Raw genomic sequence first — 24844 nt, forward strand, 5'->3', positions numbered from 1 at the left:
ACTAGGGATAGACCCATCGGGGAACACTAGACACACGCACTAGGGATAGAGCCATCGGGGACCACTAGACACACACACTAGGGATAGACCCATCGGGGATCCCTAGACACACGCACTAGGGATAGATCCATCGGGGATCCCTAGACACACGCACTAGGGATAGACCCACGGGGACCACTAGACACACGCACTAGGGATAGACCCATCGGGGATCCCTGGACACACGCACTAGGGTGTCAAGTGGTCCCCGATGGGTCTATCCCTAGTGCGTGTGTCTAGGGATCCCTGAGTCTATACTCATCGGGGATCCCTAGACACACGCACTAGGGATAGACCCATCGGGGATTACTAGACACACGCACTAGGGATAGACCCATGGGGGACCACTAGACACACGCACTAGGGATAGACCCATCGGGGATTACTAGAAACACGCACTAGGGATAGACCCATCGGGGACCACTAGACACACGCACTAGGGATAGACCCATTGGGGACCACTAGACACACGCACTAGGGATAGACCCATCAGGGATCCCTAGACACACGCACAAGGGATAGACCCATCGGGGATCGCTAGACACGCGCACTAGGGATAGACCAAGCGGGACGCCGCCTAGATGTAGACAGGGTAGTAGTGGTCCATTGAATATCATGGATCCGTCCTAGATTCCTGTATATGTGTTCACAATAAAACAAACAGCTGTCTCCGTGTCTAGGGGCGTAGGCAGGGGAGTGGCCAAGGGGGCCTGGGCCCCCCCTTCTAGCAGCCAAAATTATATTAAATGTATTACTGAGACGTTATCTAAAACACAGAAGACAATGCCTTGAAAATGCCCTTTTAGCCCCCTCCTGTTAAAAATCCTGGCTACGCCCTTGATGTCTCAGCTACTACTTTAAAAGTCACCAGAATGCACGTGCAGTAAGGGAAATTTGATGGGGGAGGGAGGTGGGGATGGTGAGTGCAGTTTCTGGTTGTGTCGGAATTTTTTTCGTAAGTGAATTTCTGCAGGATATTTTTTCGTGAGTGTGCATGTGCTTCTTCTTGCTTTCCCCTATAACATTCTGACTCAGCTCGTTTTTTTATGATACTGAGGCTCCCCGTCAAATTTCCAATAGTCCGTCCCTATGTTAGAAGATTAGCTGGTATAACAATTATTAAGTCAGTTCCATCCTCAATATATTTGAAATCAATGACAAATGTTCTTGCTGTAGGAAGTAGAGTCCAAAATGCCCTTATTAACACCATGTTTAGGAGAAAGTGGACCTTGGGAGGGGGGGAGGGGGTGTGTTTTCAGATAAAAATCTGAACATCCCCGGGACTTTTGTTATCGGATTTTGGCTACAAAAAAAGTTTAACTTACCTGTTATTACATACAAGAGTGATCTAGAATGCCTTTTTTTTCAAATTCCCTTATGCTTTATAGTTTTGTCTACAAACAGCACGTCTATTGTGAGCTTCGAGCTGAAAGTGGACTTTGGACCAATGTGGGGGGGGGGGGGGGGGGGGGATGCAAACGCACACCCTGTACCCCCACCCCCCTGGGTACGGGCCTGTTATCCGTGTTGCGTCTCATGAGAGGGTCTATCAACTGTGCATAAGTAGTCCAGAAAGATCTGCGGTTTTGTAACGAGGCATTTGCTTTAAAGGTTATTATAATCATTATAAAGATTACATCGCCCATGATGAGGTGGGACATTTTTTCAAGCTCAACGTAGTTGCCTTAGTAATTCTTTTTCGGCAAGTGTTAATCAATTTGTTTCAAAGTTAATACAACATAATGACAAAACGATGTCTTTTTTTATAAAAAATGTAGCCTTGAAAATGTTTGATTTAGACAAACGTGTTTGTTGTCGCTTTGTCTTGATAACAATGCGTAATTCTCTATTGTCTATTCCAACATAATAATCCTTAAGTTAGATGAATGTCTTCCGTTTCCCCGGCTCATTTGCCTATCTTTGTTCAGCCGCCGCTCTTTGGTCCATTTCGCAGAATCAGTGGTATAACGCTATTCTGTCATTCTAAGATCAAACAGGTGTGGATATGTTTTTGCTAGACGCTTGGAATGGCAAAGAATCAATATAAACAATGTTTACGATGTCCCGACGTGTCTTTGTGGTGAAAATATGTTTACTGTGTGCGTTTCAATTGATAACACTTACGATTTTATTGATGTTAACCTCAAACAAGGACGACAAAGAAGAAGTCTTGACCTTACGCCGAGACTCCGAGGGTGTGTCACTGGATGGATGGAACAGCTTCCGCAAGACCAACACTCTCTCCCTCTGCAGTCCTTAGCCATACCAGGATCACACAACTCTTTCACGTATACCCTATCGAGCAGGCGCGAAATCGCACCGTCATTCATGGATTATCAAACACTGAGGTTTTAATTGAGTTTGAAATCTAAACCAACCATCTATAACTGGTCCATAACACAGCGCTGGAACGTCACGCAGCAACTGAGGCATGGGATAAGGTACCTTGATGCAAGGGTAGTTTTTCATACAAAGGATCAAACCTTTAGGATTGTGCATGGATTGTATGAGCGAACAATTCGTGAGCTTCTGAAGGATATAAAGGATTTCACCTCGGCGCGACCCAAAGAGGTTGTCATCCTTGTGTTAACTCCCTATGGGAAGACAAACTATGTCAAAAACGCTTGCAAGACTTAGTGAAAACAAATTTTGGTGACACTTTAGTGCGTCATGGTAAAAAAGGGGCGCGTTTAAGCCTGTAGGAGCTTTGAAAGGCTAAGAAAAACGTGATAATTATAGCCGGGCCACTCCTTGAGGACTCCAGAAAAAATATCTGGCCTTACAGAATGGTCACACGCGAATAGAATTGAGCTGATAACGTATCTCGAAGAAGTCAATGATCGAAAGGTTGATGATGACACTTTTCGTGTGGCGTAAGCAGTTCTGACGCCATCGGCGATGCACATAGCGTATCACACACTGACGGGCGGAACTCTAGAATGGACACTCGGACGTCCCGCTACGCAAGCAGCAACAGAATGGATCAAAAGAGTAGGAAAAAGATGTAACTTAAACATTGTGCTAGCTGACTATGTAGATTACTTCGAGTTTATCAGAACTGTTATCAAGTTGAATTTTGAGAAATGCAAGTACATTGGGACCTCGATAAAACGACACTACGAGCTCTTTCGCAGGGGTGACCTTTGGGAGCGCCTGCTAAGTTCGCTGGATCTTCGAGCATGACGATACTCGCTTCAGGGGTTTTTGAAAACCAATTTACAGTTTGGACCATGTAATTTGCTCTTACCCATTCAGGCCCGTACCCAGGATTTTTCTTGGGGGGGTGCGAAATCCGAAAAAGTGGACCTAATTTTTCCGGGGTGCAGGGGGGGGGGGGGGGGGGGAGAGTGAGTTCTCTGATAAAAATCTGACCACACCCGAAAAAACAAAAAGGTATTTTTTTATGCCTTTGCAGTATCTCCACGGGACGTTTATTGTCGGATTTGACTACATCCCAGAGTTATCTAGCTTATGATTTATATCTTTGTCTACAAATAGCACGTCTATTGAGAACCGAAAGTGGACCTAAGGCCGTTGTGGGGAGGTGCGTTCGCACCCCCCCTGGGTACGGGCCTGACATTACATATATTTGTGTACATCATTTCGCCTTTTTCCCTCCGAATAGCCCTCTAAACTTTTTTATTTTTGATGATAGAACGAATGTCTTGCAACAATGGAATGTTTTCATCAGAATGAGTGCAAAAGAGAAAAAAAAACAGACTGAAATAATATTTTACCATAGGACTGATGGCACGTATAATCAGATATCGTGGACGCGTGGACTATATGAGGACACAGTACCAACCCTTGTACTCGCAAGTAGATTGTGAAGAGCACAAACCTTATTTTGTGAATTTGATATTATCGATTCTGACTGCAATTCCATAAAGAATAGACATTCATTTTTTATAAGAACGTCTTATTTTCAGTTTTGGCTGGTATGCTAAAAAGCAGTGTTAAATTGTGTTTATTAATATCAACCATAAATATTATATTGCCATTGATCATTTGTGGGATTCTCCTCATAATAATTCATTGGGTACTATATTTTAGGAGCAATAAAATTTAAGAACATCATTAAAAACATTTTCAGCCTTAAAATGCTCCAAATATAAGAACAGCCGGCGCGTACCCAGGATTATGGCTGAGGTGGTTGCGGTGGGGGGGGGGGGGGGAGGGGGGGCGCAGTCATAGGTATCAAATGGAAAAAGCATAGTATTTGAAGATTCATTGAAAAGAAATAACCCTTTTCTGTCCGCCAAGGGGGGGGATTGGGGTGCGCACCCCCCTGTGTACGCTCCTGACATAAGACTAAAAAGCAATATTTTGCTGCTATCTGAGCCTCGGCATGTTCTTAAAATTTGGTAAAATCTTAGCCTGGACGTTCTTATAATTTTTTTTTTTTTTTTTTTATAAAATGAGTGTAATACATGGTGACGAATATTTTTTTGTGTAGACGCTGTAAACATGAGAGGAGACCCACATAGCAGTGAGTGATTTGTTTTATTGATATTGATGTGAATAGCATGGTACTAATAACCCGATGCTTTATCTTGTGTATTTAAAATCCGTGACATTAAAAAAAAAATACGACCATACGCAATATAATACCAACGTTTTAAAGGCTCAAGTGTCGGTGAGTAGCATGACCTCCCAACAAAACGGTGAAACCTGCACTCTTTTTGTTAAAAAATGGCGATCAAATTCGGGTATTTGTTTTATTAGTTTTTTCCGACCGCTTTGGTCGTTTATAAGATTGAGACGTATAACGCACTCAGCAATCGGGCTACCTGTGGTTGAATACGTAGCCGCGCCTTGAAAATTCAACATGGCGACCGAACAGCAAACTATAGAGATCAGCCAACTTTCTTTGCCGCACCTCGAGGCTTTGCGGAACCAAGTCGAAGAGGTATTCACGAAAAAGAAAAGCAACTATTACTCTAAACCAATCTAAGTTTGTTCACTCGTTTTCGTAGGAAGTCAAGGTTCTGAGTGACTCAATGACACAACTGAAGCTGGCTCAACAGAAATTTGTGGATTCGAAGGAAAATGTCGAAAAGCTTACCAGTAAAGGTCCAGGTAAACCTTTAGTTAAACTATTATATTATGTGCATATTATGATTGTACACCAAATCTATATAGTTTTGCCAAAACCGCCTAAAATTCACATCTTGTCAAGTTGTGTAATTGACGTCTGTCAAAGTCTTGTGACTTACTGTAAGTAACAAACAGAATTTTAATGCTCTGAAGCATTGCTATGGTTTGTGTTATTGCAGGTAAACAGATACTGGTACCTTTGAGTGCTTCCGTATCCTTTGCAACCTAACTGAATAACATATTTTTAAATGGTGTTTTATAATATAGCTTTAGTAATGAGTTTCGGCCATCAACTTGAAAAAAGGCATGAAATTTGTATTTTTCTGCTAAAAAGTTTTTTTTTGGCTCAGTGAGGTTTTGTTGAAATCGAACAAAAATATATCATCTGAATTTTGATATGAATATTGGGAGAGTTTTGGAGAGAATTAAATCATCTTCTGAATTGCAATTTGATTTTTACGCTGTGTGTTTCAATGCCATGAATAATATCATGGTATTCAGCAGATTTAGATTACTGTACATTTCCCTTGACAAATAATAAGATGTATGTTCCGGGAACTTTAGAGAATGTAGATACTGTGTTGGTCGATATTGGTACTGGCTACTTTGCTGAGAAGGTAAACAATAGTGTTAAACGTCACATGCACATGTACGACACTATGGAAAAGGGCTATATTCATGTGCTCTAATGTCTTCCTGTGATACTTCCTTTGCCAATCTTTTTATCGTGTGATACAAAGGCATGTGAGTTAAAAATAAGATAATAGCAGTTGCTGTAGTGGCTTTGACCTTTTCAAAAGAGAATATTATCTTCAAGACTATACTGTCTTATGATAGTGTGTATGTTTTATTTCAGAATCTTAATGATGCAGCTTATTATTTCCAAGGGAAAATAGATTATGTGACAAAACAAATAGAAAAGCTTCAACCAATTCTGATTGAGAAGCACAAAATGAGACAAGGTCTGTAATGCAATTTGTTAAAATGTGTCAAATGGGTTTTATATGTGTGCTAAATGTGTCTGATACTGTTATTGTATAATTTTTTTTATATTTATGTGATAAATGTGTTTCATATTTGTGTGTTTAATGTGTTTCATATTTGTGTGTTTAATGTGGTTAAACAACTTCATCATCAGGATTTGCCAACAGGGTATGCGGTTGTGTGCAGTAATCAGCGTACAAGAAATGTATTTGATGGTTCTTCAATAAGAAATAGTCAAGGGGCAGAGGAGGGATACTGTATACACCTCCCCATCTTTTTTTTTTTGTTGAGTAGATTCTAGCTTTTGTTATTCCCCTTTTTTAATCTTTTTTTAAGACACAGATTGCAAAGAATTGCCAATTTATATTTATTTATATATTTTTGTGCTGATATTGCATGTGTTTTTTTTCTTCTAGCTGTTGTTGAGATTTTTAATGTAAAAGTCCAGGCACAGCTTCAGCAAGGCCGCAATGCTGTCTCTGCATCCACATAGGAAAGAAGATACTATTTAGAATATAATATCACAAATATCTGTTGCCACGATTTCAAGTGCTGGTAATACCCTGGTACATTCGAGAGCCTTTAAAGGCTGATTCAGACAGCACGATTTAGTCATATATGACCTGCCTTCCAAATGTCTTAGCCCTGATCTACACCACAACATCATAGTCAAGTGTTGTAGTGTGTAGGCCTGGAAGAGGTGTTTCAGCCAAGTTGCATGCAACTAAATCGCACTGTCTAAATCAGCTGTAACACTGTTTCATAAATAGTGTATTCCAAGTAAACCAAATTTTTTTGTCAACTTCTTTTGCTAAACTATATTTTATTTATTGTTTGTCTTCACATTTTCTAGCAAAATTTCCATTTGATGTAACATAATTTCAGTTATGATAAAGGATGCTTTTTTATGTTTTAGGATTTGGTTAGCATGTAACAGCTTTTTTTAGCAATATATATTGGAATAAAAAAAGTTTTTTTTCGTCACTTAAATGTTTCATTCTTCTTTTTTTAATACTGGGAATTGTGTATTCATTAAAAGAGATTGGTTGAAAATTCAGAAAGAAAAGTCAAGAAAAGTTTATGGTCACATAAAATCAATGAATTTACGATGCAAATCGATAAGCTTATGGTCAAAAACTTTCCCCTTGTGTCACGTCATACGTGACAATTTGTACCACAAAATATGTCCAAGCATTTGACGTATAACGATTACGAACCTTGTAGCATAGTATCGCAACTTATAGATTATAAATCGTTATGCGAGAACATGTCAATAAAATCCCGGAAAGAAGCTTTATTTATTATGTAGACATGAAAATCATTCGATTGGAAAGTTCTCGGACACCCTGTGTGTCGCTGTATTTACTATATTTGCATAGCAACAACTTCAAAACATTTGCTGTCTTCCTCCACATTATAATTATCTTGGATTAACTGACGTGGAAATTTTGAAAAGAAAAAAACTCAAAGAGATATTGGGTCGGAAATCGGTTAGGTTTTTAATCGATTCTCGGTGATATCTAAGAAGGAGAACAACTCTGGTATCCAGTTTACAAGTTTGACTGACAAACAGGTCCCAAGAAACATGGCGGAGAATATCAAGGTCGCCGTTCGAGTCAGGCCTTTTATATCCTTTCATACGATTTTGTAAGGTACTGATAGACGCATTTTGCCTTTTGCCTTGCCGTCCGATCTGGCCAGGTTTAGTTTTCAAATTGCGTTTGTAAATCGATTGGTTCCTGAATTAATAGAATTCAGTTAACTTTTTTTTAGGATTCAGTCGCAGAGCTGTTGTTAAGTAAAAACAGATTAGGGGATTCTACGTTTGCTATTACGATTGATTGTTACTGCGACATAGAAAGTATTTTGGATTACTCCCATCGCCACGCAACGTTCAAAAGCAAGGGCATCACTCCATTATGGTTCTGAGAGAGTTCAATTTTGATCAAATCATTTATATGTATCAATTAATTTTTACGTAAATTTTTAATGATCCTATTTTTATGGGTCGTCCCCTTTTTTAATACCAATAACATACGAATACCAAGCGTTTAAAAATTTCAGTGTATTTGCATCAGGTTAAACATCTAGTTAACCATTAGCCAAGTTTTTTTGAGCACCATACAAGCTATAATCCTTTTGGAGTTTATAGAATTACTGAATCTACCGATGAGTCCTGAGATGAATTACTAAAGCAAAGTTATCATAGTCACAAGTATGTTCCTGTGGTGTTGTTCGTCTTATGTTGCTGGTGTACTAAACAAAAGGTAATCATGAATCATAGACAAGTTTATCATCTTGTGCTGTTATTATGTCAAGATGGCCACTTTGCACACAGACATTGGGTTGTCAGGTTATTAAGGTTGATGCTGGGAAAGGGTTGGGTGACCATTCCCTGGCGGGATGCTAGGTGGGGTCCAGAGCAATAAATCGTTCTTAGCAAAAAGGTTAAGCTCACAATGTTATCCTTAGCTCGATAATAAGGTTGCTAGATAACATCTAGAAACTTTTTGGATTCAAACATGTGCACTGAACAGTGGCATAGTCAGGATTTTTAACAGGAGGGGGCCCAAAAGGGACTTTCAAGGCATTTTCTCCTGTATTTTAGATAATGTATCGTACATTTAATACTGTATTTTTGGCTGTTAAAAGGGTTGGGGCCCTAGGCCACCCCCCTGGCTACGCCCCTGCTGAAAATTAATTGCCTCTTTACCAACATTTCAAATGTTTTAAATGGCTACCATCTCAGTACATGAGCAAAGGGGCACAAGCAGAGGTACATGGCCTTTCATGGCCTCTCATGGCCTCTCTGGCCTCTCATGGCCTCTCATGGCCTCTCATGACCTCTCATGGCCTCTCATGGCCTCTCATGGCCTCTCATGGTCTTTCATGGTCTCTCATGGCCTCTCATGGCCTCTCATGGCCTCTCATGGCCTCTCATGGCCTCTCATGGCCTCTCATGGCCTCTCTGGCCTCTCATGGCCTCTCGTGGCCTCTCGTGGCCTCTCATGGCCTCTCATGGCCTCTCATGGCCTCTCATGGCCTCTCATGGCCTCTCATGGCCTCTCATGGCCTCTCTGGCCTCTCATGGCCTCTCATGGCCTCTCATGGCCTTTCATGGCCTCTCTGGCCTCTCATGGCCTCTCTGGCCATGTACCTGTATGCAGTCCCTGTTTTGATGGATTTAGGGTACATTTCTGTATCCCTCCATTTCATGTTCATTTCTACTTTTATTGCCAGTTGAATCGTGTTCTGTTTCATATTTGTGTTTATTTCAATACCAAAAATAACCTCCTTAACATTCCTCACAATAAAAGAGAGAGAGCTAGAGATGCTAAACTGATTGTTGAGATGAAGGGGCCTACGACCATGCTGACAGACCCTGCGGCACCCAATGATGATCCAAAAAGCTTCACATTTGATTACAGCTATTGGTCGCATGACGGCTTTGAGGAGGATGACACTGGGTATCTTAAAGGCACTCAGCCAAACTACGCTGATCAGGTTTGTAAAGTATTTAAGTGAAATCCCATTAACTGGAACAACCTTCAAGGGAAACAATAAAGACAGTTAGCAGGGAGTTTGAGCTAGTTACCAGGGATTTATTGTATTTACTTGTCTATGTCCGATGTCCTGACATTACACAGCACCCTAAAAAGAAATGCCTTTACAATAAGGTCTTAAAAACAGATGAGTTTTTCAGTGTGGCTCATGGAGCACATGTGGTTCTCAGTTTTGTTGCGCAAGTAGGGGACATGCGCACCTGCCTCAACCACGAAGAAGTTAATTTTTTTATTACGGTGATTTAAATCCACCACTCTAGCAAGAGGATGCTACCTCAAGCATGTGGGATGCACGCACAGGCTGGTTTTTGCTGGCATCTCATCCTGGAGAGGATGTGAAAAAGGATGAAATGCTGCCATGAAAAGGATGTGACTACAGCAAGAAAAGTATGCACATGCAATTGAACCTGCGCGAGGTGCTGTCCTTTTGCTGGTATCTTTGATCTAAATCACCCTAGTGAAGAATCACCAAATCTGAGACATTGTCTATATTTTCCATGCTATGTCTATGCTTCCCCCTGGAAAAACTGTGGTCATGATTAGATTTAGAGCGTGGCATTATAGCCCAGTAGTACAGGCTTTGTCATTCAAGGGTAATTAACCTGGCTTGCTACATTGGGAACTGTGATTCTCTACATAAAAATGTTTAGCCAGAGGTCCAGTTTCTCACCGCACATTATTGGCGGTCACAAAGAAACCACTGGGGAAGCTGGCGCTTTACAATAGATATTTCATCTCATTTACTCTTATGCTTTATATTATGTAGCGAAGAGTATATGAAGACGTTGGCAAGACAGTATTGCAGAATGCATGGGAAGGGTACAACAGTACATTGTTTGCTTATGGGCAAACGGGATCTGGCAAGTCTTGGTCTATTGTGGGCTATGGTGCAAACAAAGGGATTGTGCCGATTTTCTGTGATGAGATGTTCAAAGGAATTGATGCCAAGAAAGCTGAGGGTTCCCAGGATCAATATGAAGTAAGTACCAGCAAGTCCAGAAAACACTAAATTTAGCTTACATCAAGTAATTACCGGCAAGTCGAGAAAACCACAAATTTAGCCTACATCCAGTAAGTACCAGCAAGTCGAGGACACCAAATTTAGCCTACATCAAGTAAGTACTGGCAAGTCGAGAAAACACCAAATTTAGCCTACAACAAGTAAGTACCAGCAAGTCCAGAAGACACCAAATTTAGCCTACATCAAGTAAGTACCAGCAAGTCGAGAAAACACTAAATTTAGCCTACATCAAAAGAATTTGAAAAGACCAATTTGAAGTAAGTACCAGCAAGTCGAGAAAACACTAAATTTAGCCTACATCAAAAGAATTTGAAAATTAGATTAAGATCAGTGCGCGTAATATGTCTAACCGAGGAGAAAGGGGCGTTTTGAATCCCCTCTCAAAAACGTAAAAAATCTAATGGGTTAGACAAAGGGGCACGTACACCCCCTCCCCCCTTGGCCGCCAAAAAGTGGGCAATATTTATTAAAGTCAGTCACCATCACACTATCACAATCACACGAATATATTTGTATTTTAACGTTAAGGTTTTGGTCATGTGCTTGAGGATCTTTAAAAAAAGGCTCATACCAATTTTCTCAACACTTTTTGTCCCAAGAAAGGGTTGACGTGTACCCTTCTGTCCCCCACAACAAACACTTTGGCAGTATCGCTTATTCTCACCAGATTTTTCAATAAAGCAAATATGTCTAAAATAACAAAATATTTTTGTATTTTAACTTTTAGGTTCTGTTCAGTATGCTCGAAATCTACAATGAGAAGGTTCGCGATCTTCTCAACCCTTCTTCATCCAAGCAAGGGCTACGTGTGCGCCAACACCCCAAGAAAGGGTTCTATGCGGAAGGGCTGAAGACCCTGCCTGTCAGTTCTTATCAGGAGATTGAAGATAGAATGGAGGATGGCACCAGGAACCGAACAGTGGCCGCCACACAGATGAATGCAACGAGCAGGTAATGCGGTGTGGTGCAAAAAATATTTGAAAATAAGGAAGAAATGTATATATTTCCAGCTAAAAGGCCAAAAAATAGGCTCGATTTCCAGCTTGTTTCTCTAAGCCCGCAGTCGATGAGGCCTAGCGGCGGCTGGAACTTACCGTCACTTTGCTAATGATCCGTCTCTTGACAGTGTTCACTGATGGACACGTGGAGACCCTAAAGTGCATCGCATATTTCTCAACCTGTCACCTTTTCGCGTATGAACTTAGAAAATATAAGATTGCTCGATTCCGGCTAACTTGTAAAAAAAAACTTCGAATGTGTGTATTCAGAGCTTAATAACGTTCGTTTTGTTCGAATACCAGTTGCGTTTGATTTCTAAGATGATATGCCTAGAACATTTTAAGCAAAGGTTATATAATCTTCACTTACCTTTTTAATTATTAGCCGAGCTCATACAATCGTTGGAGTGACATTTACTCAGAAATCAAAGAATGCCGCCGGAGAGGAGACGGCAAAGACTTCAGTTATCAACCTCGTGGATCTTGCTGGCAGGTGAGGCCATCATAAGACATCTTATTTCGAACTTCTTCGCACCTCCTCATCCTCCTCTTCCCCCCCCCCCCCCCCCAACTCCTCCTCCTGCTCCTCTCCCTTTCCTCCCACCCGTCGGCGACCCCCTCCTACCACCTACTCCTCCACCTAGCCGTCTCTTCCCTTTCCACATACAGCGTGCGATCCGATTACCAAATCCTTTTGTCACAGACCTTGTGACTATTACCAGCATCCTTGTATCTATGTTTTGAGACGTTCCCCCTTATTCTCAGTGAACGAGCCGACTCTACGGGTGCAACTGGCGATCGTCTAAAAGAAGGGGCCGCGATCAACCAGTCGCTTTCCGCTTTGGGAAACGTTATCTCTGGTAAACATATCCATCCGTTAACCTTTAGTCCTTGCTATAGCTTTATTCCAACTCTTAAGCAAAAGTGTAAAAGAAGTTCAGTGGCGGATACAGGGCTTTTGTAGTAAAAAAGTAAAGTCACTTTGTTTGAAGGAAATAAATGTCTGAGGGATGGGAGGTTTTACTTTGCCTGCTTGACTTTGCTGATGTGGCAAATCCAATTCAGCGTGAAGTATTTTTAGATCTATGTAGTGACCTACCAAGAACCACTGGATCAGTTATAAGCCGTCAATCTAGCCATTTTCACCACCCATTTTGAAATCCTGGATCCGCCCCTGAAGTTGTTTTTCGTCAACAGCTCTGGTCGACAAGGCAAATGGGAAAGCGGTTCGAGGTACTGTTGCAGTTGTTACAATGTAACTGATAATCTTTGTTTGTCCCATTGTTTGTTTTGTATGTTAAAACATTCTCCTTTTCGGTCACAGTTCCATACAGAGACTCAGTTTTGACATCTCTCCTGAAGAATGCGCTTGCAGGAAACAGCAAGACAGCAATGGTGAGTTAAGGCCGGGTTTTCACATATACACACAGGTTCTTACGTTGTTGATCTCTTTGCGTCTGTGTGGCTAGTTTAGGATGTGTTCCTATCAAAAACGCATTATTTATTACAGCAAATAATAAATGTCTCTTGTGTTTAGATCGCAGCTATAAGTCCAGCGGATATCAACTATGACGAAACACTTAGCACCCTCAGATATGGTAAGCTCGTAGATTTTAATTAAATTTAGGGCGTTTCCATCTCACCAAAAGTCGCTTGTTTATTCGTCAGTCTAGTTACGTTTGACATTTACAAGTAGCAAGCAATGTTATTCCACCTTCCACTTCCCTGATTTGAACAAGTCTAATTTTACTGGAACTTCTAGCTTGATATAGAAGGACCTTAATACGCGGTTCTTATGTACTTATGCTTGATGTTGATAGCCGATCGTGCAAAGCAGATCAAAACCACCGCTACTGTGAATGAAGATCCGACCGAAAAACTGATCCGGGACCTACAGGAACAAAACGAGAAGTTGATGGAGATGCTGAAGGCCGCGGAGAAGGGCGGGAAGATCACGCTTACTGATGATGACGATGACGAGGAAGAGGGCCTGTCTGACGAAGGTACTACATGGTTGAATTAATACACCTATTTCAATTAACAGTGGTACTACAAAGTTAAATTAAAACACCTACTTCAATTAACGTTGAGAAGACCGTGTACTCCAGGGCCATAGCAAGGGGGGGGGGGGGGGGGCAGTGCCCCCAATAATTTTAAAGTTTATAAGGGAATGACCAGTAGGGGCATGGTTGTGCTTAATGTTTCTGCCCCTCCAATATTCCGCCTGATACGGCACTTTACTTGGTAGCATAACCAGGAACGTAGTCCTAATTCTATTATTAGCTTTACCACAAGGTTACATATTAGATCACAAATAAACGCAAGGCGGGAGCCCAACAACCAAACAACAACCAAAGCCAACTACTGTGGGCCCACTCTCCGAGTGTCTTCAGGGTGCATTTGACTGCTTATCTTACAGACGGACGGGACGGACATTACAGAGTGTTAAAGGAAAAAGTTTCGACTTTTACTATATAGATTGTTATAACACTCTTAAGGGAAAAAAATCTGGACGTTTATTATAAAGTGTGTTAAAGGAAAATGTCTGGAATTTCTTTATAAAGAGTGTTTAAGGGAAGCTTAGCCCAGTAGCCCAATAAAGACGTGCTAATAATATTGATATTTTGTTTTAGAAATGGCAAAGCTTAGGAAACAAATAGAAGAAGATCTGCGGGCTTCTGTGAGTATTTCTCAGTCGCCAATTTTTAATCAAGCAATGAATCCCTGAAACTGTATTCTTTAATTTGCTGCCTACTTCGGAATGAATTCCTGTCTCTCCGTTTTTAGATGGCTAATTCTGCAAAGGAGATGGAAGACATGAATAAGAACTGGGAAGATAAAGTGAAGGAATCCCAATTGGAATCAAGAGTAAGGAATCTCTAATGAAGCATTCTGGAAACTTGAATATGATCCCTATGGAAGCTAACCCTCCTGACAGAAACCCTTTTCACAGTTCTGCCAGCAGGGTAATGGAAGATTGTTTTTATCATCATGGTTGCTTTTTTTCTTTCTATAATAGAGAGATTTCAAGAGAATAAAGAGAGGGTCCGAGAAAATATAAGGGGGGCTCGCTCGTAAAAGTAACGTCTGAGATACCCCAAGGATATAATTAATTAAAATTTTCTCTTTTGCTCTTGTAAGGATAAGGAAGAGGAGAAAAGGAAACGCCAAGCAACGCCACATCTCTGGAATCTTAACCCAGATCCCCAATTAACAGGAATGATTGTACACCTTCTGGACGACGGTAAGAATCTGCGAAGGAGCCGTGGTGTACTTAATAGTATCTTTAATGAGTCTCGAGTATTTTGTCGGAAATAATTATAGTTTGTATAACATTCTTGAAAAGAGACCTACCTCAAGAGAAAATCCTCTCCCGTAATGTTATGCTCTTATGTTTTCAAGTGATAGGATTTGTGCGCAAAAGAGAGTTGCTGGATCGGATTTTGTTTAGAGTCCTCTTGCAACTTTTTAAAACTTTTGTTTAATGAAAACGCTTGTAGTAATGGTTTTAAATGGCTGGAAATTTAGTAATTTGGTTAAGTTTTAAGATTGCTATGAACAAACTCGAACTTGCCGGCGAAAGGCTCTCTCGGTGAAAATGAAGGTCCCCGGCGTTCTATACGTTAAGCTGAGACAAAAGTTGAGGCTTTTTTTATACTTTATTTTAAAAAAATGAAAGAATGAAAAAACCCTAAAACCTGTTTTCAAGGTTTCATGGAATAAAGTGCTTTTTTCTGATTTTGTACAGGAAAAAACAGAATTGGGAACAAGAAGGCAGATCCTCCTGCTGACATTGTGTTGAATGGACTGAAGTAAGTGCTAGTCAAGGCCTGGATTTCTCACCATATCATCTTAGTATACTTTTAAACTAATCCATGTGAGCTTTAAGTAATCAATGCGATACACATGACAAAAAATAAATTGGGTAGGATATAAGAAAACGCAGTTGTGGCACGACAAAAATCATCTCAATAAACTTGGAAGTTCAAAATATCGAAGGAAGTTTAACATATCGAAGGTTCGAAAGATTGGGATTATACTTCAGTTGCTCTAAATACACGTTTTCTTATTCTATTCTGCTAGTGTCATTTTGTTGAGCGCGTTATGGATCACCAGGCGAATTCAATTCATACTAAAAAGTCGTTCCTTACAGAAGGCCGGTCACAATACTGGGTGACACAAAGCATCCATTTCATTCCATTGGCCAATTCTCGCGAGAAACTGAGTTGCTTTCTTTCAAATATTGTTGATAGAGTTATCGTGATGGTTATTTTAAAGTTTCTTTGCAAATAGACTGTTGTATTTTCAGATATGAAGAAAACGTCATTTTAGAGGTCTGGTTGCCGAGAAAAATCTCTTTTTAGAGACATTCTCGATTACCTAAAGATGGTCACAGTCACTGTTTTTCTTTTCCGATTAGAGTTTCACACGTTAAAAATAACACCAAATTTACAGTTTTTCCAAATAAGGAAATGATTAATTTCCTTATATGGAAGTGACCACGTTTGGTAAAAACGACAATTTTGGCCCCAAAAAATATTGATATTTAACAACGGAGTAATTGATTGACATTCTATGACTATATATCCCTTCCTAGAAGTAGTTCTTATGCGCTTGTCTAATCGACGTTGCTCACGAGTCTTCGTGTTTTATTTTAATTAAGCATTCAAGATGTGCACTGTATAATCAATAATGAGGGAGGAAAAATCACAGTAACCCCGGATGGTGACGCCAAGGTGCTTCTCAACGGCGAGCCTGTATCAGAAGAGGAGGAGCTTCACCATTTTGACAGGTAACACGTGATGCACATCCTCGAGAGCGAGGGCTATTTGATATAACATACAAAAAATAGGCCCGCAAGCGTGTACATGTTGCTTCACGTTCTTCAAGCAAACACACCAACTTCCTTTAAAAAACTGTAGCCTGATAAAACAATATTTAATTAGTCTCACAGGCATTATCTAATTGTTTAATGATGTTTTAGAAGCCTATTTCGCTTGCCTAACCGGTTTACACCGTCTTTAGGCTGATGCTGGGCTCAAGCAACCTCTTCGTGTTCCATCACCCGAAGGAAGCTGATAATTCCAAGAACAAGATGGAGGACTTCACTTACGAGATGGCGCAGGAAGAAATTGCTAGAAATTCTGGCATTGAAGTCGATGAGTCAAAGGGTATGCGTACGGGGAGTGGGTCAAGAGAGAGAACAGGGAGGGGGGAGGTCGGATAGAAAGGCATGATGAACCATTTTTTATAACAAATTTGCAATTCGTGTATACGTTATAGATTTAGCGTATTATTTTTTTAGTAAAAATAATCCAATTTTAAATGTGTAATGTTGTAACATCATGAAATTTTGCAGAGATTTTCTGAATGAGACACATATCGAGGTTTTTTATATAAAGGTTTTTTATTTGACCAGCATTATTTCCTTTGTAACTATAGAGGCACTTTTATGGAAGGAAGATATGGTTGATCTACTGCCGATGGTGGAGCAGGCGAACGCTATTAGCATGGAGCTGGATCGGAAGGTGAGAAAACTACCACTTTTATCCAAACATATAAAAGTGATGTGTAGCGATATCGTGTAAAAATTGCCGAGCCCGAGAGCACCCGAGTGTTAACCGACAACTTGCTGATAATATGCCGATAATATGTCGATGGCTTGCCGAGAGTATTGTATATTATGTTGCATTTTATGTTTATATATTGACAGTTCTGCCGTTCCCTCTAGGTCGCTTTTGAGGTTGTTCTGATGTCGGCAAAAGCACGTGGAGAAAGCGAAGGGAAGCCTGAGGTATCTGCATGCATTTTGTCATAGAAAACCAGTTCCACAGTATATCACATAAATCCTAGTACTCTGGCTTATTTGGAACAATATCAATGTCTTTCAGCCGTACGTTTGCATGAAGAATCTTGATACCGGTCTAGAATGGCTATGGCCGCGGAACAAGTTTATCAACCGGAAGTTCCTCATGGAGGAAATGTACGAAAACTACGAGGAGGGGGAGGAGTGGAGACTACCCGACGAGCGTGATCCATTTACGGAGTCCCCGGATGCACAGGTTATGATTGGCTGCGTGGACGTTTCCATGGAGAGCCTGGGATACGTGGTAAGATAACGACTTGTGTGACGTATCTACGCGACTCGGTAGCGATTTCGCAGTAAAACATAACGGTTAACCTGGCTAGCCAATGAGAGGGAACCCACGACACCAGGCTTCGACGCTAGGGCTAAGTCCAGCTTACATTACGACTTGCGCTATCGTGACCACCCTGACATTTCGAAGCAAACCAGTAAAAACATACTATCTGATTTACCAGTACCTTAACAAATAATGTGTGTTTTTGTTGTATTCTAGCTGGATATGAGAGAGCAGCTTAACATCGCCGATTACAAGGGACGTGATGTTGGTGTGTTGAACGTGAGTATTGCAGCCATCACTATTAGACTCTATATTTTTTTTCTAAATTTGCAGTTGATAGAATATTCCCTGTAATGGAAGAAGCAAAAATGCTCGTCGTCAGGAGAATATGGAACCTTTTTGGAGGGAGGAGGGGTATTTTAGAGGGGGTGGGGGGATTTTTTATATCCTCTCTTCTCTGATCACTTTTCCCGTCATGTCTATAGCTAAAAAGTCCCTCTTCCCTCTACCTTTATCGGGGCTAAAACCGACAAATGTAAGTCACGGACTCAATACTCACTCAGGTTGAAGTCTTACCATTGGACAGCAAAGGCAAAGAGATCACTGCGGACTCCGACATCTTTATCGATAGTCCTCAAGAGCTGGTTGGGAAAGCGCTGCAGTTTATCGTTCGGATAACGAGTGCCCGCGGTATTCCAAAAAAGTATACGGTATGCGTTATCCATACTAGGCTTATAGTACTCCCGTGATCTTGTCGACAATGTTGTAAGAAGGAATAAGCCCCGGGCTTCTTCGCCACTCGAATTCTAGAAAAAATTTGCGGTGGCTAAATTTCATGGATTTTCCTCCAGCAAACTTCCATCCTCAAGCTCCAACATCGACCCTTCTCATACTCTAGGGGCAAGGAGGGGTATTATGAGAGAGGTGGACCCTGATGCACAAGGATGGGGGGGGGGGGGGGGTGGACCCTGGTGCACAAGGATGGGGGGAGGGGTGGACCCTGGTGCACAAGGATGGGGGGAGGGGTGGACCCTGGTGCATAAGAAGGGGTGGACCCTGGTGTACAAGGAGGGGTGGACCCTGGTGCACAAGGAGGGGTGGACCCTGGTTCATAAGGAGGGGTGGTCCCTGGTGTACAAGGAGGGGTGGACCCTGGTGTACAAGGAGGGGTGGACCCTGGTGTACAAGGAGGGGTGGACCCTGGTGTACAAGGAGGGGTGGACCCTGGTTCATAAGGAGGGGTGGACCCTGGTGCACAAGGAGGGGTGGACCCTGGTGTACAAGGAGGGGTGGACCCTGGTTCATAAGGAGGGGTGGACCCTGGTGCACAAGGAGGGGTGGACCCTGGTGTACAAGGAGGGGTGGACCCTGGTTAATAAGGAGGGGTGGACCCTGGTGCACAAGGAGGGGTGGACCCTCGTCCATAAGGAGGGGTGGACCCTGGTGTACAAGGAGGGGTGGACCCTGGTGTACAAGGAGGGGTGGACCCTGGCGCACAAGGAGGGGTAGGAGGTTGTAAAATCTGGCGATTCCCCAGTTGGCATTTAATGGAGGCAGTCAAGCGCACTTCCTCACTGGTGAGGAAGAACAGTACGTTATAAACACCAATGTTTAACATTCTCTTTAGGATGTTTATTGCACGTATTCACTGTATAACGAAGACGACCCAAAAACGAATATTGTATCAGGGACGACCAACCCGGACTTTAACTATGAGAGGAAATTCAGCTTCAATCCAGTCAACCAGAAGGTGAGGCCTCCCCCTTTCCAAGATCCTAGAACGAGATCAGCGGATGGTGTTGCCAAAAGTACAACACTGTTACGTTTTGCAATTAGCGTAAGGGTTCATAGGCAGAATCCTCGGATGTTATAGCTCAGGGCACAAAGGTTTTCCGTGTTGTCCACAATTGCGAAACCATCTACATTTTTAAAGCTTTTGAGTTAAATATGTAGCTAGCAGGGAGGACCACTTCCATCCCCCCTTCGTAGTTGCGCTAGTTGCGCTGACGTTTCGAGCGTCAGGGCAGTTTTCTTTTGCTCCGACGAAGGGCTAACGCTCGAAACGTCAGCGCAACTACTCTGTTTCACAGAGGCGTTTAACATACCTTTTCAACCTTGTGTTGATTTATACCTTGTTTACACCACGCTTACGCAGACCATCTAGTTTTTCTACAGCTTGTCTGTAATCATTCTAGCTATACCATCTATTTTAGATAAGCTCTGGTAAATTGTAGTGCAGTGTGCATTACTCGCCAAACATCTGGGGAACAATAAGAGAAAAAGTGCTCAACAATTTGTTATTCCTTCTTGTAGCTCATCGATTACTTGATGAAAAAGTCCGTAATCGTTCAACTGTGGGGGAAGCAGGTTGTAGACAAAAAGCCCGTCAACAAGGCGGCGAAGGAGGGCAAGGATACGAAAACCATCATGAAGACAGAGAATGCTAAGAAAAGTATGGCCCCCGTGTCGTCGGCAGTCAAGGTGAGAGCACTCGCAGTTACAACTTAGTGCTTAGAACTAATAGGTTCTAATCAAATCGTGGATTTTTGAACAGAAGAAACAAAAAATTGAAATCATATACGGTTTGGAGTTCAATTTGGAAATAATTGCACGAGTTAGTTTGGAATTTGAGCTTTTGAGAAACTCACGTGTGGAAATTATTTTTAACTTGAATGAAAAATAGTATGGTTTTTAAAATATACATGGCAAACTTTTATAGAAATAGACACATTTTTTGTATCTCAAAAATGATCGTGGTTGGAGGAGGTGAAAGTGTAACAGACAGGGTCCATTCCAGACTATGTTTCAGCGTCCAGTACTACTGCACTGAATTACTTGATAACTGCACTACTCTCAGCCAACCAGAATCGGGTAATCTTGCCATGTATATAATAAAATATGATAAAGCAATAAATAGGCAACGAAAAATGATGATAATAAGCTAAATTTATCCCCTTGTCTTTTCTGTTGTTTTTTTTTTTCTCGCTCCTGGTCACTGTATTAAAATAACTGTATTTGAGGCCTTTGTCTCTTTATTATCAGGAATCCGGCCAAACGAGTTTGTTGCATGTCTCGGAAGTCGCCATCATGCGGAAACGCAAAGAGCGACTAGAAAACAAACTGGTAAGTGGTCCGTAACACATCACGTAACGGTGTCACCGTAAATACACATAACGCAAAATGCATCACGTCACGGTGTTACCGACCATACACATAACGCAATAGGCATCACGTCACGGTGTCACCGGACATACACATAACGCAATATGCTTCACGTAACGGTGTCTACGTACATACACAAATGCAATACGCATTCACGTCACGGTGTTACCGGACAAACACATAACGCCATATACATCACGTCACGGTGTTACCGGACATACACATAACGCCATATACATCACGTCATTGTGTCACGGGACATACACATAACGCCATATACATCACGTCACTGTGTCACCGGACATACACATAACGCAATATGCATCACGTCACTGTGTTACCGGACATACACATAACGAAATATGCATCACGTAACGGTGTCACCGGGCATACACATAACGCAATAGGCATCACGTCACGGTGTCACCGGACATACACATAACGCAATATGCTTCACGTAACGGTGTCACCGGACATACACATAACGCAATATGCATCACGTCACGGTGTCACCGGGCATACACATAACGCAATAGGCATCACGTCACGGTGTCGCCGGACATACACATAACGCAATATACATCACGTCACGGTGTCACCGGACATACACATAACGCAATATGCATCACGTCACTGTGTCACCGGACATACACATAACGTAATATGCATCACGTAACGGAAGTACACATACGCATCACGTTGCGCATGTATCACGCCACGCGCATCAGTCACGCATATATCACGTTTAAAGGTTTATCACGCCACACGATCACGTCGCGCATATATCACACAACGCTTAATAACGGCCCTCTAACATTCTCAAAACTTGATATTCTAGAACCAGATCCGACATTTGTGCGATGATCGGCAAAAGAAAGGCCATATTGCCGTTGAGGTGAGTGGATCACCCACTCGTTTATTTCAAATTATCCCTTACACCCCCTCCCCCGTTTATTGCCAATATCCCTTACAGCCCCTCCCCCGTTTATTGGCAATATCCCTTACACCCACTCCCCCGTTTATTGCCAATATCCCTTACACCCCTCCCCCGTTTATTGCCAATATCCCTTTCCCCCCCTCCCCCGTTTATTGGCAATACCCCTTACACCCCTCCCCATTTTAATGCCAATATTCCTTACACCCCCTCCCCCGTTTATTGGCAATATCCCTTTCCCCCCCTCCCCTGTTTGTTGTCAATACCCCTTACACCCCTCCCCATTTTAATGCCAATATTCCTTACACCCCCTCCCCTGTTTATTGGCATTATCCCTTACACCCCCTCCCCCGTTTATTGGCAATATCCCTTACACCCCCTCCCCCGTTTATTGGCAATATCCCTTACACCCCCTCCCCTGTTTATTGCCAATAAGCCTTACACCCCCTTCCCCGTTTATTGTCAATATCCCTTACACCCCCTCCCCCGTTTATTGCTAATACCCCTTACACCCACTCTCCCGTTTATTGCCAATGTCCCTTACACCCCCTCCTCTGTTTATTTCCAATATCCTTTACACCCCATCCCAGTTTATTGGCAATATCCCTTACACCCCCTCCCCCGTTTATTGCCAATATTCCTTACACCCCCTCCTCTGTTTATTTCCAATATCCCTTACACCCCCTACCCAGTTTATTGGCAATATCCCTTACACCCCCTACCCAGTTTATTGCCAATATCCCTTACACCCCCTCCCCCGTTTATTGCCAATATCCCTTACACCCACTCTCCCCCGTTTATTGCCAATATCCCTTACACCCCCTCCCCCGTTTATTGGCAATATCCCTTACACCCCCTCCCCCGTTTATTGGCAATATCCCTTACACCCACTCTCCCCCGTTTATTGGCAATATCCCTTACACCCCCTCCCCTGTTTATTGCCAATAAGCCTTACACCCCCTCCCCCGTTTATTGCCAATATCCCTTACACCCACTCTCCCCCGTTTATTGGCAATATCCCTTACGCCCCCTCCCCTGTTTATTGCCAATATCCCTTACACCCCCTCCCCCGTTTATTGCCAATATCCCTTAACCCCACTCTCCCGTTTATTGGCATAATCCCTTACATCCACTCTCCCGCTTATTGCCAATAATCCTTACACGCACTCTCCCGTTTTTTGCCAACACCCCTTACACCCACTCTCCCGTTTATAGCCAATAATCCTTACAGTGCATGTGATTTTTTTACAGATTGCGCAAATAAGGCACATCTTGGGTGACGGGCCCGTGGCTGCCGCTCCTGCGGGCGGTCCCTCACACGGGCACAGAGGGTCGAACAGCGATCAGAATAAGACAGAGAGCTCAGCCTGCACTATCCTGTAATATATACCGCGCATCATCATAATCGAATTCCCTAGCTCATTCTAAGGGCGCGTTTTTTTACTCGTGATTCCGGGATGAGAATGATTAGAATACAAAAAGCGCGCGTTAGTTTATCCCGCGTTCCCATTCCGGAATGGAATGAAGGCCATCCCACCAATTCTGCTACCTGTAGCAGAATGACCCGAATGCCATTCTAAAGATTCTCTACCAACCATTCCAATTCCAGAATAATAGGAAAAACGCGCCCTAATTTGGGTGCTGGCTGAGTGCCCAAGGATAATTGGAGTGGTGGTATCCTAGTAAATCTGGAAACCTTGGGTTTCCTAGGAGTAATGGATGTTGACGGGAATAGCGCTTTTTGTCAGAGCGTTTTCTGTTACAGCGCTTTTTGTCACGGTGAACTAGGGAAAACGCGATAAAATGACGCAGCCCATTTCGGCGTAAGGCTTGTTCGTACATTTTTTTAGGATACCTTTGCCTTGTGAAGCATCTTTTTCTTGCTCCAAAAGCATACAAAAATTATGCGTAGACTCCAGTTCGTAAAACAAGGCACTGGAGACGCGATAGAAACGCTCTGCTAGCAGTGACCACGACTAGTGCCTTGCTATCAATGCACACACGGGGACACTTGATTTGGAGCGTCGATCTGTTGCGCCCTCCGCACCAACTAACACCTATAAGACACGGACTGTGTACATTTTAATGACAACCAAATACACTCAAATTACTGTGGAATTCACTCACGAGGTGACCATTTGGTGACCTGACACATGCGATAGAGAACACGAGTAGAGTCCGACTCAGGCGCGTGGCTAGGGATGGGTACAGGGGGGGAGGGGAGAACACGAGTAGAGTCCGACTCAGGCGCGTGGCTAGGGATGGGTACAGGGGGGGAGGGGGGGAACACGAGTAGAGTCCGTCTCAGGCGCGTGGCTAGGGATAGGTACAGGGGAGGGAGGAGGGAACACGAGTAGAGTCCGACTCAGGCGCGTGGCTAGAGATGGGTACAGGGGGGGAGGGGGGAACACGAGTAGAGTCCGTCTCAGGCGCGTGGCTAGGGATGGGTACAGGGGGGGGGGGGGGGGAGGGGGGAACACGAGTAGAGTCCGACTCAGGCGCGTGGCTAGAGATGGGTACAGGGGGGGAGGGGGGGAACACGAGTAGAGTCCGACTCAGGCGCGTGGCTAGGGATGGGTACAGGGGAGGGAGGGGGGAACACGAGTAGAGTCCGACTCAGGCGCGTGGCTAGGGATGGGTACAGGGGGGGAGGAGGGGGGAACACGAGTAGAGTCCGACTCAGGCGCGTGGCTAGGGATGGGTACAGGGGGGGAGGAGGGGGGAACACGAGTAGAGTCCGACTCAGGCGCGTGGCTAGGGATGGGTACAGGGGAGGGAGGGGGGAACACGAGTAGAGTCCGACTCAGGCGCGTGGCTAGAGATGGGTACAGGGGGGGGGAGGGGGGAACACGAGTAGAGTCCGACTCAGGCGCGTGGCTAGGGATGGGTACAGGGGGGAGGGG

The 24844-nt window shown here is 43.0% G+C and overlaps 3 protein-coding genes across 3 annotated transcripts; all 3 read left to right on the plus strand.

Moving 5' to 3' along the window:
- The first annotated feature begins 1866 nt into the window (after positions 1–1866).
- Positions 1867–3359, plus strand: LOC116620867. Its single transcript, XM_048720651.1, has 3 exons — positions 1867–2387; positions 2529–2665; positions 2921–3359. The coding sequence occupies exons 1-3, from the start codon at positions 2128–2130 to the stop codon at positions 3220–3222; spliced, it is 699 nt and encodes a 232-aa protein (XP_048576608.1). The 5' UTR covers positions 1867–2127; the 3' UTR covers positions 3223–3359.
- Positions 3360–4813: 1454 nt separating this feature from the next.
- Positions 4814–7104, plus strand: LOC5516772 (prefoldin subunit 5). The gene is made up of 6 exons (XM_001636763.3): positions 4814–4948; positions 5016–5118; positions 5316–5347; positions 5679–5753; positions 5993–6098; positions 6537–7104. Exons 1-6 carry the CDS (start codon positions 4868–4870, stop codon positions 6611–6613), a joined length of 474 nt encoding a protein of 157 aa, XP_001636813.2. The 5' UTR covers positions 4814–4867; the 3' UTR covers positions 6614–7104.
- A 435-nt stretch (positions 7105–7539) lies between these two features.
- Positions 7540–24063, plus strand: LOC5516817 (kinesin-like protein KIF28). Its single transcript, XM_048724002.1, has 26 exons — positions 7540–7747; positions 9430–9624; positions 10450–10662; positions 11432–11655; positions 12088–12195; positions 12468–12562; positions 12900–12935; positions 13027–13097; positions 13240–13300; positions 13523–13705; positions 14336–14382; positions 14490–14570; positions 14844–14946; positions 15451–15514; positions 16366–16494; positions 16728–16873; positions 17145–17230; positions 17434–17496; positions 17594–17812; positions 18062–18124; positions 18409–18555; positions 19473–19595; positions 20159–20326; positions 20888–20968; positions 21846–21902; positions 23193–24063. Exons 1-26 carry the CDS (start codon positions 7706–7708, stop codon positions 23322–23324), a joined length of 2937 nt encoding a protein of 978 aa, XP_048579959.1. The 5' UTR covers positions 7540–7705; the 3' UTR covers positions 23325–24063.
- The last annotated feature ends 781 nt before the right edge of the window (positions 24064–24844 follow it).

This window comes from Nematostella vectensis, chromosome 2 (genome assembly GCF_932526225.1).
Source record: "Nematostella vectensis chromosome 2, jaNemVect1.1, whole genome shotgun sequence".
NCBI lineage: Eukaryota > Metazoa > Cnidaria > Anthozoa > Actiniaria > Edwardsiidae > Nematostella > Nematostella vectensis.

Bases quoted from the DNA above. Each gene is read 5' to 3' on its own strand.
- LOC116620867 (XM_048720651.1), top strand. From the start codon at position 2,128: ATGTTTACTGTGTGCGTTTCAATTGATAACACTTACGATTTTATTGAT. The intron at 2,388-2,528 runs GTTTTAATTGAG...TCAAACCTTTAG, and splicing joins ATGGATTATCAAACACTGAG to GATTGTGCATGGATTGTATG. The intron at 2,666-2,920 runs GCAAGACTTAGT...TGGCGTAAGCAG, and splicing joins AAACTATGTCAAAAACGCTT to TTCTGACGCCATCGGCGATG.
- LOC5516772 (XM_001636763.3), top strand. From the start codon at position 4,868: ATGGCGACCGAACAGCAAACTATAGAGATCAGCCAACTTTCTTTGCCG. The intron at 5,119-5,315 runs GTAAACCTTTAG...GTGTTATTGCAG, and splicing joins GCTTACCAGTAAAGGTCCAG to GTAAACAGATACTGGTACCT. The intron at 5,754-5,992 runs GTAAACAATAGT...GTTTTATTTCAG, and splicing joins CTGGCTACTTTGCTGAGAAG to AATCTTAATGATGCAGCTTA.
- LOC5516817 (XM_048724002.1), top strand. From the start codon at position 7,706: ATGGCGGAGAATATCAAGGTCGCCGTTCGAGTCAGGCCTTTT. The intron at 13,301-13,522 runs GTAAGCTCGTAG...TGATGTTGATAG, and splicing joins ACTTAGCACCCTCAGATATG to CCGATCGTGCAAAGCAGATC. The intron at 17,231-17,433 runs GTGAGAAAACTA...CGTTCCCTCTAG, and splicing joins GCATGGAGCTGGATCGGAAG to GTCGCTTTTGAGGTTGTTCT.